The sequence below is a fragment of the Corapipo altera genome, unplaced genomic scaffold (genome assembly GCF_003945725.1).
Source record: "Corapipo altera isolate COAL_440 unplaced genomic scaffold, ASM394572v1 48b, whole genome shotgun sequence".
Taxonomy (NCBI): domain Eukaryota; kingdom Metazoa; phylum Chordata; class Aves; order Passeriformes; family Pipridae; genus Corapipo; species Corapipo altera.
This window is the reverse complement of record NW_020884884.1, coordinates 2,900,303-2,920,910: the sequence shown is the minus strand read 5'-3', so window position 1 is coordinate 2,920,910 and position 20,608 is coordinate 2,900,303. Positions and strand designations below refer to the sequence as shown.

The following is a 20,608-nucleotide window of genomic DNA, read 5'->3' as shown; positions in this document are numbered from 1 at the left end:
CTAAAAAGGGGGCTGTTACCACACATGCATAATCACATAGCAAAAAAAAGACTCATGTTGCTCCTGTAAGCTTTTGCTTAAGTATACCATGGCAAATAACTTTGATGAAATAATTTGCCCAGAGCACTGCTTGTCTGGAAGATTTCTATAATTTAACTGCAGTTCTGTAAATAATTTGGTGATAGACAGACCATCAGCATAATTTGGTGCTAGACCCATGCAACGTTAAGGAAATGGCCAGCAGGCCAAAATTAAATCAACTGGGACCTAGTATGTACAATGCACACTAAAAACAGTCCAAATCCATTATTTTTTAGAATAAGCTTATTCAGTTTAAAGGAAGACAGTGATTTTTGCTTTGGGAATTAACACAAAGAAATGTCATGCTTCCTCTCAGCAAGGAAAAGATCACCCACATAGAGTTAATCCTTCAGATCTCCATGAAGTTGTACAATATTTTTGCACAATGACATCCCAAACTACTGCCATGGTAAAATTATATAGCATAATATTTTGTACCAATTCTGGACTTACCGGTAACTTTCACCAAAGTATCTCAGTTCTCCTGTTCTGTTAACCTGCAAAATAACAAAAGCCATTGCCCTGATTTTTTAGTCAAGCCTTAACCAAGTCTGCAAGATAAGAAGTACAAAATTGTATGCATGGTACATTGCACCTTTAATCATCTACCTACCTGAAATAAGCAAGTTGTTAGACATCTAAATGGTCCAACTACAGGTTTAAACTAAATGAGTTTTGTAGTACATTACTCTGTCCACATTATTTGAAAACTGGCATTCACATCCCCTCTCAATCAAAGTATCATTTCAGCTATAGGCAGATCAGAAACTCAAAGTAAGTTGCAGAGCCAACAACAGGCCTAAGATTTAGCATTTCAGCTGAGAAGAGGGGAGAACAAACAAAAAAGCAGGATGCTTCCCATTCATGTTTCATGTCTGGACAAACACTTTTCCATCAGAAATGTCCGCGATCAGTATTGCTTTCCTGCATCATCAGACTGTAAATCAAGATACATTCTGGAAACCCTCTATGATTTTTACCAAACGAGAAGGAAATAGCTGGGAAAATAATATACAATAAAAGGCAAACAAGGCATCCCTCTCAGCTCTACTGAAAAAAAGGCCTCAAGAAGCAGAAACATTTATACTTCATTTTAACTGAAAAACAAAGAAGGAGGTGAAGTATTTGGGTTAAAAGCCAGCAAAAAGTAGTACAAAAAAGCCCACCAGGTAGTGTTGCAAGAACCTCTAGATAAGCATCTTAAATCAGGGTAAATTACACACCTCATGCTGGTGACTCGGTCATGGGAAATTATGAAGCTACGTGATGTCTCATTTGTTGTGCTGAAAACAAATGTAAATAAATTACTGAGAGAATCTCATTTACATTTAGAAATTCATCCCGATGCATGACATGACTGCTGATGTTTTTTTAAATGACACTTTGAGAAGAAGTGCCACTATTAAAAACAGATCATAGCCACCTCAGCGAGAGCCTGTGCATGTGTGCGTGCATGCGTATGTGCATGAGTGTGTAAAGGCAGATGTTCTAGAGATATCTTTCAGATCATTGGAAAAAAAGGCTTTCTTTTACTGTTGCAGAACCAAAATGGTGGTGTCAGAAGGCAAAATATGTATTCTTCTGTGCATTTTCCCCCCTCCAGAAGGGGAAGCAGAAAGACAATGTTATGGATTGGCTGCTGCCACTACAACAGAAAGCACAAATACTGAAATCGTAAGAACAGAAAATAGCGTGGCACATCTCTCCATCATCAAGTGTAATAAAACTTCCCCTCAAATACACACACAAAAAGCCTTTTGCTAAGCTTTCATCTCCCCCCTCCAAGTCTCACATTTTAAGCTGTCACTTAAACAATTGAGAAAGATATCCAGGAAGCCATAAGATGGAGAGCAAGTTGAACCGCCGTTAGCTAAGCATACATTCAGGCAAATATCCAAATGCTTTAGGAGCTGTCATTCTCCATCCCGCGTGGGAAGGCTGCGAAGAGACGGACTTGCTCGTATCATGATTGCTCTTATTATTACAGCAGTGAAAACACTGCATACTAATGGACGTGTTTTCAGAAAAAAGACTTAGATGGCTTTTTAGACTCTCTGCCTAGCTGTCTGGGCTTCAGTATCTGATACATCCTATCCCTTTCTTTGCTTCCAAAGTAGAACTCTAAAAGAAGTTTGTAACATGAGGGCAAAATAAAACATATTTCCAAATGGGGACACGACAGTGTTCTACAACCCCACATACGGCAGCATATTTACATAAGCCTGCATAGGTCAGAGAGTTTATTTGTTAAGGGACAAATAAGCAGGCCATGAAATAATTATTTTTCATTGTGCCCTGCCAAACCTACCCAGCCAAAGGCTAAATTGAGCTGCTATTGTGATTATTTGAACTGTGGAGCCAAAAGTCTTCACTGCAAAGCATCCCAGCTGTCCTAAATTTTATTCTGATGGCTAGTTTTCACACTAGCTTGAAACTTGCCAAAAATGCTCCACAAAATAGGCAGGCGGAAGGCTTGCTTTATCCAGACCTACATCAATTACTGATTTAGAGCTGTTCTGAGAACTTGATTATTAGCAAATCACTTCCCAAAATTGTTATGACAAGATTCACATATGCAAATGGCAAGCTGCTCATATGTACACAGCTAGCAAAAGAAATTAATACAAAGGTTCCCAGATTTATTTATGGTTATTTCCTATTCTGCTTTACCGCAAATTAGCCACTAAAATATTAAAAGAAAGGAGAGACATCCAGCTGCAGTATCACAGCTTGGACATACGGTGACATGTGAACGCCCAGGCCATAACTGCTCAGCATGCTTCTGCCTTCTCCCACCTCCCTGGGGAAAAGGATCTACCAGTGCCTTTTGGCATCAGAGGAAGCAAAACCACCATGGCAGTTCCCAAGCTGCAGATTTGGTCAGCACACCAAGAAGAAGGTAGGATTACCCCAAGAACAGATCAGATGATGGGCTTGGAAGGATATTTCATATTTTAAACAAGGTTGACAGTGGAGGAGGAGGAACAACAAATATTTTTTTTTTTTTTTTTAAATCTCATGCTTCAAAGCTTAAATTAAGCCCTAATAATGAAAGATTAGGATGAGAATGTGTAGAGAGAAGATTATCCTGTCTGCCCATTGTGAGGCTCTTACAACTTTCCTTGAGGTGCCTGGGGTTGGTCATTGCCAGAGATAAAGCAGGAGGATAGAAGGATCTTGGGAAGGATTCATTTTGTACTTTCTACATTTCTGCTTAAATAAATAAGGCACAAACAAAAGACAGCGAGGTTAATTGTTTTGAAGGCAGCTGACTTCTAATGAATTAAATGCCCATCACTTGGTATCACAACCCCGGCCAGACAAGTGCACCTGGCTGCAGCTGCCCTCCTTCTCCACAACTCCTCCTATTTTTTATCCTGTTTGTAATTTCACTGTAATATCCTCAGGGCAGCAACCACTCCACATTTACACATGAATTAGAACAACACCTCAAACAATGGCATGCCAGTCCCAATTGGACCTGGACTGCTCCTGGGAATGCTGCTGGGAACAGTACTATAAAAAGAGCTAATAAATGTATAGAGTACAGCACAGTAACACACACACACACCCTCCTACCTTTTAACACAGTTAACATCACTGCAGTTATCTCAGTGATGTTAACTCTTTGTTTTCGTAATAAACCTGCAGACTGCTTCTAAGCTCCAAGATAGTTGCGGGATGTGTAGCGAAGACCCTGCACACCTTCATCACATACTCTGTGAAGTCAGGGCTGTGCTATGGACTTCTGTATTTGCTGCTTAATCAAATGACAGAAATGTTACAAGATCATGTTATAGATAGCAAGGTTTAAGGTTAAATGTTGCTCAGGATTTTCATGGAAGCTGATCCAATGACAAGCTGGGGAAATTCAGGATGAGTAACCAAAGGAAACCACATCAGTGTCAGCCACATCACACCATTACAGACCTAACCTGATTTGCCCAAATTCCCTTCTAATTTCCTTCCTTTCTTGGGAGAGGCTTTTGACCTTTGAGATAATATTTTAATATATTTTGGAATTTCAAATTTTGTACATAATAAACTAGCTATTTTCAGGTACTTCAGATATAAGCAACTCCAATACAAAATTTTAACTTACTCTGGTATTTGGTCATGTTATTTTTTTACTGAAAGAATAACAAAGAGAAAGGTTTGAAAAATCTTTATCAACATACTTCCATTTTTCCTAAAAATTCTGACAAATCAATTATTTTGTCTGAAGGACAATGAATAGCCAATGTGGTTCACAAAGAACAAAAGGAAAAGGAAGGGGGTGGGTGCAGCTATGGTGGCAAACCAATAAGTAACTTGAGTGCGTGTATAAATTGAGGCACCTGAGCCCCCTTTAAGATCAGGTTCCATGCTGGAGTCACTCATTCCAATAATTAATATCTAGAAAAAATGGAAGAAATAGCCAAAATGTAAAACATAATAAAAATCTTAATTAGAATAGAATGGCCACTTTGTCAGGCCTGTATTCTGTGTTGGTATGGCACCAGAAGCTTACCTTAAAAATCTACCATACAGACTCCAGCTGTTAGCAATTGCATTAATATATCTCTAAATAAAATAAAATTAAAAAATGTAAAAATTACTTTTTGTTGACTACCAGGTGACAGATCTCTTATTTCTTAGACTAAAAACTCTACACAATCAAATTCTGTGGAAAGTCTAAGATAATAATACCTTTGTCTCCCGATGGGATGGTAGGATTACAGGGCCTACAGTGCTTTTCCATATAACCTTACACTCAATGCAAGTTTTGTCCATGACATAAATGTGGAGAGTTTCTGTCTCACAGAAATGTGACGCCCATTGCTGGACATTCTCAAGTCTGAGCACTTCAGCTTCTCCATGACCTCCCCGCAACTCATGACTTTTGTCCCTTTTGCCAGGGGTACCCAAGGCTCTAACCAAAGCAAACTCTACCCACTGTCACACTTCCACTCTGGAGGAAAGATTATTCAGGAATGATCTTTTTACTTCTACAAAGGCAATAGGAGACCGTGGTCTACATGGAACAGGCTATTGACAACCCTGCACACACTCAGTCATAGTCAGATATGTGACAAAGTCCAACGAAATCCTATTAGGGAATAATACAAATGACAGAGCTTAAAGAATACAGTTAGCTCCTAATTAAACAGCCCATAAATCTGTTCAGAACCTACAGAACTTATCACCAGAACAGGAATCTCAAGAACTTCCACAGAGTTTCATTTTAACAGACCTGTTGTCCACTGAACCAACAACTCTCTTGCTTACAGATGAGATATTTCATCAACTTAAATACTATTAAAAGATGATTATGCACTGAGCTTTCCTGAAATTGTGTAACATTTGCATGGTATAACACATACTCTTACTTGTTCACTGCAGTCTGATTCAAAGCGCTATAAATATGTTTGCCCTTTCTGCTAAGCCCGCCTAAGGGATTAGCAACCCCCCAAAAGTTCAGTTGAATATTAACTGCATTAACTTTGCAGACTGTAACATACTGTTACACTCAAACAGCCTACGGTGTGGTATGGATGACTTGCTTAATAAAAAATGTTTTCTTGCAAAGCCCGATTGCTAGAAAAGAGAATTTGCTCTGTCAAAGGGGGTGACCTCTTCCATTTAACTTCATAAGGCAAACAAATAAAAGGGAGAACTTTACAGGGATGTCCAGAGAACTGTTTATCACTTTGTCTGTCAAACCAGATGGACTTCCCTTGGCAACACAGCACCAGCTCCACTCTATGTCAGAAATTCAGTTCACCATGAAAAAAACCCTGTGAAATACAGTAGCAAAGTGTCATCTGCTGTAGTAATGTGAAGTTAAAAACTATAAAAGAGGTATGTTTGCTTACCTGTTTCATTAAGTAAGTAGTGCTTTGTGTGCCAACTCCCATAAAAACCTCATGTGCTGAAAGACTTTCCAGCACAAAGTTATATAGCAGTGATGACAATTAAAAACAAGAGGAAATATTTAAAAGTTGGAAGAGGGAGAGTTGATAGGAGTGTAAAAGGGAGATGACTTGATAGCTAGTGACAAAAGTCAGGGAAGAGCTGGTTCTTGAATCTCCTAAGCAAAAAGCTTCCAGGCAGAGGCAGGGGGTAACTGGCAGTATCCGATCAAAAGATGAAGAAAAGGAAAGAGAAAGGAAAATGAGAGAGGCTGGGAGAAGTTTGTAAAGGTTACAAGGTAAAAACTACCCAATAGATTGCTAAAATACTTTTAAAGATTAAAAAATCCTCCTTCCTTATAATTGCAGTAATAAAAAATGTAGAACCTGTCTATTATGGTATTATGGGATGAAAACAGATATTGCATAATACTTTTTTTTTTCTTTATAAAAACATATACATGAAATAAACCTTCTCTATTGCTGTGGGAACATGTAACAACACTCAAAAGCCCTTGATAACAAATGCTCCAATGAAACCTTTCTCATTCAGTCTTCACGGATCACGTCTGTATCAATTTGTAAAAACATACTCTCTCATACAAAGGACTTGGGTGTAATCAGAAAATAAATTCAAACTTTGAGAATTATATTTCTCTGTAATTCTGGACACTTACTTGCTTCTGCCATTCAATCATCACCATTATGTTGTCTAGAAATGAAGACTAACAATAGATGTAGGTAATTACACAAGAACTTAAACTGCAGAGAGCCTCAGACCACAGCATTAAACTGGAATTAAAGCTTTACGGGAAAAGAGAAATGTTTCACTCCCTGCAATCACCTCCCTCCCTAAAACACACACTGCACACCTGCTACCCACCAGCCAGATGGGACTGAATTCTCCTGAATCAGATTTTGGATTTTTAAACTCAGCTTGAGCTCAATTGGATTTCAAGACATGAAAATATATTCTCATTTCACATTCAAAAAATTATGTCAGCATCCAGGAACTCCTAGTTTCAGTGCTGCTCTCACAATTAAATTTGTATTAAAGTGGGATTATTGCCCCAAATGTACTAATAAAAATAAACAAAATGCAGCTTTGCAACAACATTTAATTTAATTACATATGCTCACTTAATGCATGAAAAACAAAAACAAGCTGATTTTATATCATCATCATGTTAAGTGTGATTGGGAATTTAGCTAATCCATGGTGACCAGTATTGTTTTTTTAAAAGTCCATAAAGGCAATTTAGCAGCCCAAACTCACTTAAACATTGTAGGAACTAGCCCTTAATGCACAGGTATCATAAAATATTAACAAACGTTAAGAAAAAACTGGGAAGCATTATATTCCTAGAGGATTTGCTAAGCTTGCATAATGTAACATTTATCATCAATAAAGTTCTTTCAGTTAGGAAATCTCTAGCCTGTTCTTCAGAAGAAGGCCTTTTTTTTCCTCTCTCACTTATTCCAGCGCACAGCTCCACCAGGTCCCTGTTCCCTGCATTTCAGACTGCTCACAACTGGTAAAGTCACATTTTTAATTGGGACTGGCCTCTGAACTAGTCTTTCCCCATCTTTTCCTTCAGCCCTGAAACCAATTTGAGACTTGCAGGGGGTTAACAAGTCATCGGTCATCAGCGAGACATTCTCTGCAGAGACCACGGGCATCTGGAAGCTGCTGCCGGTGGTGTTCCGCCAGAGCCCCGTCTGGCAAGTGCCAAGGCGCAGAAATGAAAGTCCTGCTTGCTTGGCCAGCCTTGGACTGACCTTTAGTTGTAACGGGGAACAGGAGTTTTGTTAGTGAACACAGAGTTCTGGTCTACACATTTTTTAAATTGATTATTTTATTGATGTAAAGTGCCCAGGTGCCCTCATGACAGTCACTAATATAGATTTTGAAAATAAAATTAATTAAGGGCCAGTCTGGACCACCTTTACTGTCATCATGTAGTACCCTTTTCTACAAGTAACAATGCTATCAAGCGAGCACAAGCATTGGGTTTGTAGAGTATTTCATTACATCTCAAAACACCTGACCATGGAGGTCAAGATCACTGTCACCTACCTATGCGTATGCCCACACACACACACACACACACACACACACTCACTTCCCTCTCCTACCTTCCAAAAGGGGAACCGAAGCACGGAAAACTTAACCGGCAAAAGTCTGTGTCAGAGCGCCAGCTGTGCCGCTCTGGGCTCCGTCCCTCCGGAGCACGGCGGGAGCATGGCACAGTGCGAGCCTGAGCGGGAGCAGAGCAGCCTGGCACGCAGGCTAATCTGAATTACACTCATCCAGCCCTTGAAATGGTTCCTCATTAGCTGCGGGTTAATGGAGTCCCAATGAGTAGTGTTATTTTCATCCCCTGCCTACTGAACACAAAATTCATTTGCAAATATCCTGTAAAATACTGCAAAGCAAGCCAAAGAGATATGACAACATAAGAGGCATACTATTTATGGAATGCACTTACCGTCATTTAGAAAAGGAAGCTGACATGAGCAACAGCCTAAATTTAGCAACACATTTAGTTTTATTCAGTAGTCACAATGACAACATTTTAGAAGGCTACCGCACACCTTGTGCACTCAAAGGTTCCACTGAAATCAAGACAGACTTTGATCTGAAAGGAATTCAGGATCAGCTCCTTAATGAATACAACACTGAGTTAAATTAAGGCAATCACCATCTTGACTTTCTATTCCAAGTAGATATAAAATTACATTGATTGCAGGAAATGGTGGCATTCAAACAATATTGCAATGGCCAAAGCCTGAAAGCTAAATTCATTGTCGAGCTAAACTAGGCTTTCAGAGGGCACCATTTGATTTGAGGGAAAAAAGCATCTACAAACCACATATTTTCAATTAATAGTTTAAAAGGCACAGAGTAAGAAAGGAAAAACACAGGTCAATATGCCATATGCCAATCAGAGAAGCAGAGTCTCTGCATAGATATTGTGCATATACATATACATGTATATATGTAAGTGGGTGCATGCATGAGTTTTGGGAGTTTTGGGGTTTTTTTTAAGGCAGGCTGTACTACAAAGGCTAAAAGTGAGATCAAGAAAGACACAATGTATTTCAGAACAGCCTGAGAATGCTCTTTTATCCACACTATCTTTAATTCAAAAGTAATTTCAAATCAACAGCACACAAAGTTAAACCTAGTTCTCTTGAAAACTCAGAAAAAGAATTAATTCGAACCCTTACCTTTGGCACCTTAAAGACTTTTGGCCATGACTTACCTGTATAAATAGAAAGAACTAATTTACTACAGAAATGCCCATGGGCAAACATGTTCTGGCTAATGAAGTGTTCAGCTTTTGCATGATTAACCAGCTGGTGGGGGTGGTGTAAAAATCACAGGGCATAAAATAATAAGAAAAATTGATTAGCAGCTCTCTTTTAAAGCACTCCATGAAAAATTTCCTTATTTTTGCTCATCATTTTGAAAAGTGACTGTACAGAAAGACAGACTTGAATGACTTACCAAGGAGCCAGGCAGAGACTGCACCAGGCACTCACTCCTCCAAGACCTGTATCGCAGAGAGGTTCAAGTGAAAAGCAAGATACCAACCAGCACCGTGGCTGGATCACTTATACAACAGGCCCTGCCACTAGTAATAAAGGTAATTTTCAGCTGTATTGTGAAAGAAATTATATAAAATTAAAACTATGACTGTGCTTTGAGTCAGTTCAGTTTTTTCTCCAGTGCTCTACACTTGAACACCTGAGCTGGCTACAGCTACACCCATAAGCTAATTTAAGAAGTGCCTCCATATAAGCCCAGGGTTTCATATGCTACTTAAAAATAATGCACATATTTAGGTGATGCTACATAAAAAAGATGGGTTTTGCACTCACTAGGGACAAAAATCCTCTTGCCCTTCCCATCCTGTACAAGGGGTTCCTTACAAGCTCACATGATCTGCCCTCAAAATAGGACCTAATTAGTGTACAAATATTTGGCAGACAAGTCATGAAAATAAATTTATCATTAACTCTCCCCTGAACCAATGGAGGTTATGCTGAAGCAGTTTCACTTCGTATACACTTGCTCTTAGTCTCTTCAGCTGGGGTTCAACTGGCAAAAACCAGTTTCTTTAAGAAGAAAAACCATGCATTTTTATGGCATGGAGTTACTTCAGAAATATGAAAAAGCTGCTCATGTAAAACATATGCACCAATAACAAACAAAAATGCAAAAATTTAAGTTACACGTAATTTGCACTGGGGCACATTAATAGTCACAGTCCCTCTTTACCATCATGACTTCTATGAAAAATGCATGTTTTACACTTATTTACGGACTTTTAAAGACTGGCTTATAGGTATGTACCATGGGAGACACAGGCAAAGGATCTGCACCTTAGGGATCTGCAAAGTTTCCCAGCCTTGGGGATGCAACCATAACTTCAATACTGGGATTTCATGGGCTGGGAATCTACATTAACTCCCTTTGTCAATATACAAGGTATCACCTTACATCCCCAGCTGATTTCTAACCACAACCAGATATTGCCTCCCAGAGCTTCCTCTCTCATGGTATGTGATGGTATATGATGTGCCTTCATATGCCCAGTTGCACGGATATGAATTCAACTCTCAAATCACACTGATATACCATGCATGGTGTGCCTCAAACTATTCAATCATACCATGATAGTAGTAGGCATACCATGACAGTTTGTGAGTAGTAACAATTTTACCTGAAGTGAGAGATATTTTTTACAAGAAGAACCAAAGCAGAACTCTGAAGCCCTTTTTTTTTTTTTCATTACTCCTGTATTTATCTTATTTACCACTTTCTGAGGAAGACAGTATCCCCCTTTAAATGCACTAAAAGAAAGATTTTTCCATGCTATTTCCCTACAGGAGTCAAGAAGATTATTCTGAGAACAGATTGCTTCATGAGTACACCATAGACTCTACTTCACTCAAAGATTCACACCAAAAAACCGGTCAGGTTTATGCAGGTTAGACAAGTCTACAAACGTTCCATAGAGGTCTTCCTTTCTTATCATGTACGTCTGAGAAAGTTTGTTGCTAACTTCACAGTCAGTCGAGACTTCTGACGTCAAAGAGTTTTTTGCCTGTTTTCAAGGCATTGCTGGATAGTTGGATCTTTCTACACTTGCATAGATCTTGCTTTTGAGCCTCCTCTAACATTTTGGAAACAGTTCTACACATTAACACTTAGGAAAGTGGGCATAGAGCTGACACAAGCAAACAGAAATAGAGGAAAACTGAAAATACTGGCATGAAGCGACATTTCTCTTGGTACATCAGTTGAGAAAGTGCTATTTCCAGACAGAATTCACCATAAAAAGAGAAGTTTCTAGTTAAGCTCGAAGCAGTATTAAATTCCACTTAAGTCTGGTTTCTATGGTTGTATTTGAATCATTAGAAATTTCTAAAATGTCGTGTATTTCTAACTCTGATCAACTGGTACCCTGACAACACCAGAGCTTGTAAGCTGTATTTGAAGCTACTTTCAAAGACGGTAACACAATTTATTAATTGCAGTCATACTTGCTAAGAAGTTATGCTGTGGAGTATCTAAGTAACATCATAATTTTGGCTAGCCTACTTGATTAAGAAGTGAAATTAAAAAATAAAAAAAAAAAGCCTGTTTGCCACAGAAAGTGAATGCTTGTTAAAATTATATTTCCTTAAAGGAATTCAGAAGCACAGATATGAGACACAGCTGTTTTACAGATGGAAAAACCTAATTCTTCAGACGTGTGCATTGTACTCCAAAAGCTTCATGTAATTATCTGTTTGTTTACTTATAAGGAATTGCTTTATAAGGAGCCCCCCAGTGAGTATATGCTGTGTGCTCTGCAGAGGGGTCAAGCACAAGATACAGGCTGCGGACTACAGGTTTATCTTCAGAGAACAAGCACACACAAAGGTATTTAGGTACCTAATTCCACTTATATCCACTCTTTGTGAAATTGATAGAGAGTAAGCATCTCTAAGGACATGATTCTTTGACACCAACATGGATTCCCCACCTGGATTCAAGTCCATGCTTCTTAGGACACCAAAACAGCAGAAAATAAAACCCATTTTGCTTTGTGGCTTCCTTATCCTCTCCTATATTGGAGTTTTCTAAGGTTGACCACGGTTCCTGGCAGAGGACATAACACCCAAACAGGCTGGTCTAATTAACCAGAGGTTTACATACTAATTAATAACAACATGAGCATTAAGCAAGCAATAGGACACTTTACGTCACTACTGCTTAAGTCTGCTTTGACTACTTCTGGTTCAGTTGTACCCTTGAAGTTGATTCGGAGGGTTCTTCCTGACTTCCTCCCACGCAGCATCAATTTTTAGCAATGATAATCTTTCCTATTATGCTAGAAATTGATAAGCAACATTGTTAACCTATGTGATGCGGCTAAAAATCAGATGTAAAGTGTACATTGAGGAGCTGAAGGGATATTTTTTGGTAAAGTATTTTGATTACCTCTAACGTGATTATAGACTTGACCAACGACTAACACACTATGATATTCACCCCACTGCAAACAAGTTGCACGCAGACTTGTGTAACACACACATCCCACTCAACTGCAAGGGGACCCATGCTCCACTGCACATTCAGCAACTTCCAAATTTTTATGAAAAAATAATGCAAACATTTATTCAAAAGTCATTTTAAACTCTTTCGGAATAACTTCTGAAGTATAGCTGGCAAGAAAGTAATATGTTTGAAGTCTAGATAAAACCAGAAAACCTGTAAACCATTTTCTCCAATTGAGAGACTCAACTGCTACAATTAGTTCCTGGAATTTCTCCTTTGGGTGCCAGTTTAGGTCTTGCTCCAAATTGCCACTAACTAACAATCCTCCTGACTTTGAAATAATCCACTATTAGTCAACAGGACCTGTTTGATGATCAGGTGCATGCAGCCCCCTCACAAAACATTACATGCTTGTACCCTTATTTTAAAAAATGCACTTTTGTTCCAGTGTCCCAAAACTAACTGTACAAACACAAAGAACTCAGATGCCCTCTCAACCCCTATTGGAAATGACAAGTGAGTCCTTCTAAAATTGCAGACACACACTGTCAAGTGCAGGTGTTTGTAAACAAGTTTGGAAATGTTTCTAATTATAAACCATATGAGTTAAAATTAGAAGTCCAATCCACTAGCTTTAAAAAAAAGAACTTCCAAAAGTGTTAATCTAAATGAGAGCAACCACTGATGTTTAATTTAGTCACAAGAACAGAATTCCTGTGCACTGCAGAGCGGCATACTGCTCTTCATCAAACTTTCCACTAAGTTCACTACATTTCTTAAAAAAAAAAAAAAAAAAAGGATTTGTTAAGAATTTTAATTTAATTTGCTGTCATACTATAATACTGTATATTTGAAAGTACAATCTAAAAATACCCTATTCACAGGTCTCCCGCATTTCATATAATTACAAAGAAGGAAAAAAAATGTTCTCAAATCTTCTGAATCTGTCTTGGCTGACAACATCAAAGTTCAGCTTTTATGGGGAGCTTCCCACGCTGACCTTCTGAGAACTCAAACCAAACTCTGCTTGAGGGAGCCTTATTCTGGATGAAGTTCTCCTCAATAACCTCATCTACTAAGCTTAGCTTGCCTGGCACAAACTGCTGAGAGATGAAACACAGAAGGGCAACCCCAGAGCTCTGACTGATGCAGATCTCAGGAGGTTATCACTGAACTCAGGATGTCTCAGACTTGCCTTCACGGCTCTAGTATGGAGGCTGGAAGTGTAGCTCTAAGGAGCCACATACTTTGACCAACACCTCAGACAGAGACTGAGGGGAGGCTAATCCTGCACTCCTGGTACATCTCTTACAATGCACTATGATGAGGCAGTGCAGGCACACTTTACCTCAGCAGAAGTTTGGGGGAAAACAGAGCTTCTACCAGACTCAAAGGGAGACAGAGCTGTATTAAGGAGGGAAAATAAAGGTTAATACTGGAATCTCATTCTTTCTTAAAGGAAATATAACAGCACATTTGAGCATGTCAGAATAGCTTCATCTGATTACAAGTGAGCAAACATGAACAATTGTATAGAGGCCTGACTATGGCCTTGCTTCAAGCAAGGAGTTATCTCCTGCTGCATTGTCCTGAAAAACCGGGAAAAAGAAATTAATTAAAGAGTGAGGTCCTGCTCCAGGAACAAGGTGGGACTGGCCCTGCCCAGCAGACATCCCTCTGCTCTCCACCTACAGCACAGGCAGGGACTTTGAGGGACAGGGACACAACAGCTCTTCAGCTCCTGCACAGCCAGATTTCTCCTACTCCACTGGGATGTTATATACGAGAGGAAAAGCCCAAACCTATCCTCCTCAAAAACCAGGACAGAAAGTAAGTTGCCTATGTCCCACCACAGTTAGGGAGCTATTTCACACAATAACCACTATCTAACCTTTTCTTTTTCTTTCCTTCTTTTTTTTTTAGCATTTGCTGTGTAAAAATAATAGTGTAAAAATACTTTTTTTTAAAATTTGCTGTCTTTAACAAACATGACTGTACCAGTTTAGTGCCTATCTTGTAGCTAGCAAGTGCAGCGCTGCACTAGGATGAGAATACAAATGTGCTTGCAAAGCAGGAATCTTGCAAGTGGCACTTCCTTTGCTGCAAGCCATGAACACCATAGAATCATGGAATGGTTTGAGTTGGAAGGGACCTTAATGATCACCTAGTTCCAACTCCACTGCGACGGACAATGACACCTTCCATTAGACCAGGTTGCTCAAAGCTCCATCCAACCTGCCCTTGAACACTTCCAGGTATGAGGCACCCACAACTTCTCTGGGCAACCTGTTCCAGTGTCTCACTACCCTCACAATAAGGAATTTCTTCCTAATATCTCATCTAAACCTGCCCTCTTCCAGCTTAAAGCCATTCCCCTTGTCCTATCACTACACGTCCTGCTAAAACGCGTGTCCCCATCTTTGTTACAGGCCACCCTTAGATACTGGAAGGCACTATAAGTCTCCCTGGAGCCTTCTCTTCTCCAGGCTGAACAATCCTAACTCTTTCAGACTGTTTGCATAGGAGAGGTGCTCCAGCCCCCCCTCTTCATGGGCTCCTCTGGACTCATTCCAACAAGCAGACATCCTTCCCATGCTGGGGACAGGACCCCAAAGCTGGACACAATTCTCCAGTTGGGATTTCACCAGAGCGGAGGAGAGGAGAGAACCACCACCCTCGACCTGCTGGCAATGCTGCTTTTGATGCAGCCCAGAATACAGCTGGCTTTCTGGGATGTAAGTGCACATTGCTGGGTTGTGTTGAGCCTCTCATCAACCAGCCTGAAACTTCTCATCACTTAAATCAATTCCTTTTTTTTTTTCTTTTTTGTGACATAGGTAAGGGATAGAGAAACTACTTTGGTGAGGGGACCACAGCAAGTGGGAGAAGAGTGATGGCACATCTCACCTGCAGCTGGTGGCCTCTACCACTCTTTTCCTAGGCTTGGGTACCTCATCTTCCCCTTTCCTGGCCAGTGCTGTGAGAGCTCCCCCTCCTGTTCCAGTTTAACCAGTGTTAGACCTTGTCCTACTGGAAGTGTGGCCTGAGCAAAGAGAGCACACTCAAAGGCAGTCTCACTGAATTAGGTTTCCTGCTAGAAACTGGTACCAAAATTAATTCCCGAAGGAGGAAACATATGTAAAACCATTTCTTTATTAAACATAGATATATATTCACATATCCAGGTTTGTATACATTCTATATATATTGTGTATATACATATACACCCACATGTATATGTGCACACACACATATGTAGCATTGCAAATCTTTAATGCTACTAATCTCATTGCTATTTTAATTCAAAGCAAATATAAAAATCATTAGTTCCTACAAGCCCATCTAACTTCTGAAGCATATAAACTCCTGCATGTACCTGTACTGGGTTCAGCTAAAAAACCATTTTTTCCTAAATGAGTACATATTGGAGCTGTGTTTGCAAGTTTAAAAATGCCAGGCTTTTCACTGGGTATATAAATATTTTAATTAACAATAAGAATGTATTTAGGAGATTTTGCATCAAAATCTAGATCAGAGAGGGTAATTAACCCATTATAGTTTTTCTAAGATATTAGATGAAAGAAAATACATTTAGGAAATGCTTCATCGGACTTAAATTAAGCATTTGAGTGCTAAAATAATCTCAGATAGTGATTTATTTCTAATATTTTCTGCATGCTCCAAATGAAAGCATGAAGAGCAGCGCAATTGCATATATCTTCTACCAAAAATAGCTGAAAAATACTATAGAAGAGTGCCTGCTGGGTTGGTTATAAAAGTAAAGTATAATCCATTAACTGCTAATTAGAAGCATCAGAAGCAGGCTTTGCTGCAATAAGAGCTGGCCCCTAAGTAGATGTTTCTATAACCATTTAAAGGCACAGGGTTTCTCCAGTTGCTGAGAATGGAGCTTGGATGGTTTCAGCATAAAGGCCATGTGAAAAGAGACTATGGCACTTGGCCATGTTACCCAGCTGTTTTCTAAATATGATGACAGGTGCCATTTTTTCCATTTGATCGTGGAACGTAATACATCTTCAAACAAATTTTCCCCAACTAGTCTGGTGCAGCTACATTTCAGAGATTCAAATATAAGAATGTTTGGTCTTTTTCTCTGACAGACACATATTGCAGTCTATTTGGCAGAGATTTCATTATCTGCCTTTTTCTCAAGGCTGATTTTTGGTTTATGTATTATTTTGCTTTATACTGCTATTGTAGGAGGGAAAGAATAAGCACTTGGGCAAAGGATTTAATTCCGAAGGAATTAAAGAAAAAAGTGGGGAGAGCTACTATTTATAATTAGACTTAATAAATTTGACTTACAATAAGGAAGGATTCTCTTCCTTTCTGTTCACTATTCACTGCTTCCTAAAGGATGAGCAATATTCCCATAATTTCTCCTACTTTTTATCTGACTAGCTACCTGCTCAAAGTGAGCTCCTTTTCAGCTACTGAAGGCCAAACACGTCTTTTGATCCATTTGCCAATGAAAAGGCCTTAAGGGGCCAAGGCAAAAAAAGGTAAAGCCAGAAGAAATGCCAATACTCCAGCTTGCTATAGAAGTATTCAAGACACAGAGAGCAGCAATTACAGACATAAGCAACAAAGAGATGATGCCTTGAAATGGATGACAAGCTCTGAACCCCAGCCATGCTCAGCTTCCTCCAGGGCTTGAGTGGCCTCAAGCAGTGGATGAGGACAGGATAGAAGTCAGGGTGTGTAACTTGAAAAATCAGGAAAAAAACAAGCAGATAACTAACTTCCCCTTGTTAAAAAAAGGGACATAGTTAGCACAAGGGGAAATAGTTCAGGTCCATGTTTTGGGCTTTTCGTCTACATGGATTGACCAACTAGAAAACAAAGGGAGAAATGCCCCCTGTGTGGGGCAGGAAATGAGGACATTTGGTTTTTTTCTCTCTGCCCTATTTTCATCTACAAACACAGAAGAAACTTGTTTCTTTCTTTTTAAATAGTGAAACAAGGGTCACCCATTAAGAAAAACTAAGATGGTAACAAATCATTTTCAGAAGTCAAACCTGTAAGAAACAATAAAACTAAGACTATAGTAGAAATAATAAAATGAAGTTTAGTCTAAACCAATGTCTTAAATATTTGTTAAGCCTGGCAGCAGCTTTTACAAGGCAGATAAGTATATCTCTTTTCATTCTCTGTGTAAGAAAACAACCGTAAAATGCCCCAAAGCCATGGAGGGAGTCAGTGTCAAAGACATGATTAGTAGTTCAGAAGTTATCTGATTCGGGTCACATGGTGTTCCAAAAACCATACCTAAATATAGCATGCAAGAGATCCGCACAAAGAGCAATCCCATGATGGGAGCACACTAAACTCTCCATAAAATTAATTAGGGTTATTTTGAGGCAACCAAAGGAAAGCGAGAAGGGAAAAAAAAATAAGCCCTTGCCCTGCCCAGTTCTGCAAGAGCAGATGTCCCTGGTTTGGACAAGCCCCAGTCTGCAGCCCAGGCACTCAGGAAGATGCTTTGGTTCCTGGGAAAAGTCCCACTCAGCACCAACATGGAAGGTGGGTGGAGGGCATAGTGTGGCTGTATTAAGGAATACAGCTCCTTGGGGAAGGGGATGATCCTGCCAGTAAAGGGGCTGGCAGGTACCAGAGGCAGGATACCAATAGTTGGGTTCTTCTGTCGCTGTTAACAGCATCCTTCTAACAGAGAAACAAACACCTTTTCGGAAAGGGAAGGTCCATGTTAATGATACCCTTGGCACAGACCAAGACTATGGGAAAAACTAATGCTTCCCAAGGTAAAGTGGAAGGAAAATTCCCTTTTGGAAGTTGTTACCTCTGAAATTCCCCATTAGGATTGGCCCTTGACAGGGAGGAGGATTTTCACATGAAACACAGCTTAAAGAGCTGTTTCTAACAGCCTTCCCTATGTTTAGGCATGAGGAGCAACCTCATGGAAAAGCATACAAAGGATCCTCAAAAGGCAGTGGGAGCATGAAAAAGGGAGGGGTATTCCTCAGGACTTTGGGGTTTCTTTTGGTCCTTCTCTGTGTTTCCTATGTTTCCTGAACACTGAATTGTCATTTGGCTTCTGACCAACAAGTGACCTACAAGCTGATTTCAGCAAGCTGCCCTGGCTCATAATTTCCCTGTAACCTATTTAAAAAAACTAAAAAACTCTGCTTGTGAATGCCATGGTGAAGGTTTTAGATGACCACAATGATCAATTTACTTTTACATCACCTTTGTTCCTGTGTACCAGAGGAAACACCATTCTTCACTCAAGCACTAGAAAGAGCAGGATGCATCAATGTTACCTTGAAGACAGAGGTAAAGTGAAGCAGGGACTACAGAGAGCAAAGGAGAGAGCAGGACAAAGCTGAGAAGAGGCAGCGTTGTGAGGAGCGCTTCTGTCAGCAGGTAGAGAACACGCTCTTGAGCCCAAACTGTGGAGCAGGTGCTCCAGAAGGCAGGTAACAAAACAGAGTGAGTGTGGGACACAAACTGCAAATTTCGGCTTGAACGCTTCGGGCCATTAGCAGGTGCTTCAGGCAGTCATCCAAATCAAAGTAAGAAAATGGAAAGAGCCAAATGCTGGTTAAAGAGGTTTGCTAACATGAAAATCCCAGCACGGGCAGATAAAACGTTTCCCTGTTGTGGGAGCAGGCTAGTAAGAAGAAAATAAACAAACAAAAAGCATATGCAATTTTTGTAAAAAAGGCTGTGTTGGGGATTTTACTACCCTGTACTCAAGCCCCGAGATGCAAATGCTGGCTGGGATGCTGAGATCAGCAGTTATATGTCCTCAGGTGGTTAGAGACAAGACAGAAAAGAGCTGGCATTTGGGGAAAATAGAGGGCCCATTTGATAACGCTTCACTTGAGCGTAAGAGGGTTTCCCCTGTGGGTATTGTCCCAAAGAAAGCTCCAGGCAAGTTTAGAATGGTTCATTACTTGTCACATCCAGAAGGTGAGTCAGTTAATGATTACACTGACTCCCTTTTGACTTCAGCTTCACGTGTTTTCAATCTGAGAACTGCATTCTCATCAAGTCAAATACCACTCACAACAAACAGAAATAGGGAGGGGATCTGCATTTCAGATGCTCATGGCACAACTATAGTTATTTTATTTGTCAGGATTTTGCTGGTGCTTTGGAAACCCTATTTTTGGCAGCTAATACACAGCGCTTACAACCCATGTTCTGAGGGTGTCACTTTTCTATAATAAAGCACAATTCAGAGACGTGGCACTTGTTTTATTAGGATTAGTCTCCAAAGGACCCAATACTGGGGCCTTCAAGGTATTCTTATAAAAGCTGAATATCTACTTTCTCAAGGGTTAATTTCCTTAGGTCTCTTCAATCTGGAACAGCACTATTTAAGTTGTCTTATACAACATAAGAAATAGAATTCGCTATTCCAAACAATTGTTGATGCAGGCTAACTATATTGGCCAATGACAGTATATTTAAATCAGATGGTCACTTGAACATTATTGGTAAAGTTCCCCTCGCTTAGGGTTGCATCCCTTGCCAGAGGCTAGCAGGCTTGACAGAAGGAGAGAAACAAATTCCTTTCATCAGAGTAACATGAGTCAATATGTGGAAAGATACTTCCATCTGTTCTGTGTTTCTGGTGACATGACATTACCGTATAATTTGGTATACATTTATAACAGAATAGATAAAACAAGATGGCTCAGCCAGTATTGTTTATGTTCCACATCTATGGAGAGTTCTCTCCAGCCATTTTCAATGTATGGCACTTTATGAGCGGCTAAGACTCACAAGAGAAGTGCTGGAGGAAAAAACGTGTTGCTGTTTATTTCAGAGAGTTAATGGCACAGACAGACAAGTATGGGGCACTTAAAGAAAGAAACAAATTCTATTTCTCAAAGTGCTCTCCGAAGAGACACATTTGGTCAGACACAGGAATAACCAAAGGAACCTGCTCCATCCAGCAACTCACAGACACACACAACGTACTAAACGCAACCCATCAGTAGAGAGGCCTGTGCTGTTTCTGCATTAATTGTGTGTCCCTGTACATTACTAGGGCCCTGGGACTTTCATGGTCTGTGGGCAGCAAATCAGCTGA

At 39.8% G+C, this 20,608-nt stretch overlaps 1 protein-coding gene across 10 annotated transcripts in view; it reads right to left on the bottom strand.

The window, feature by feature from the left end:
• ESRRG (estrogen related receptor gamma) overlaps positions 1–20,608 on the bottom strand; it is a 396,805-nt gene that overhangs the window by 336,188 nt on the left and 40,009 nt on the right. For 2 of the 10 annotated variants that reach the window (XM_027641303.1, XM_027641308.1), the window contains exons 1-2: positions 1,305–1,364; positions 535–578 (exon numbers count right to left, since the gene is read on the bottom strand). The exons of 3 other annotated variants lie outside the window; for them this stretch is intronic. Coding sequence is in view for 1 of the 7 variants with exons in the window: in XM_027641299.1 (XP_027497100.1) it covers positions 9,204–9,238; positions 9,484–9,529 (81 nt within the window). In the remaining 6 variants the exon portion in view is untranslated. Of the gene's footprint in view, positions 1–534; positions 579–1,304; positions 1,365–8,108; positions 8,133–9,203; positions 9,239–9,483; positions 9,530–20,608 lie in introns of those variants that run through there. 5 more of the 10 variants (XM_027641305.1, XM_027641316.1, XM_027641299.1 and 2 more) reach the window with 4 other exon arrangements.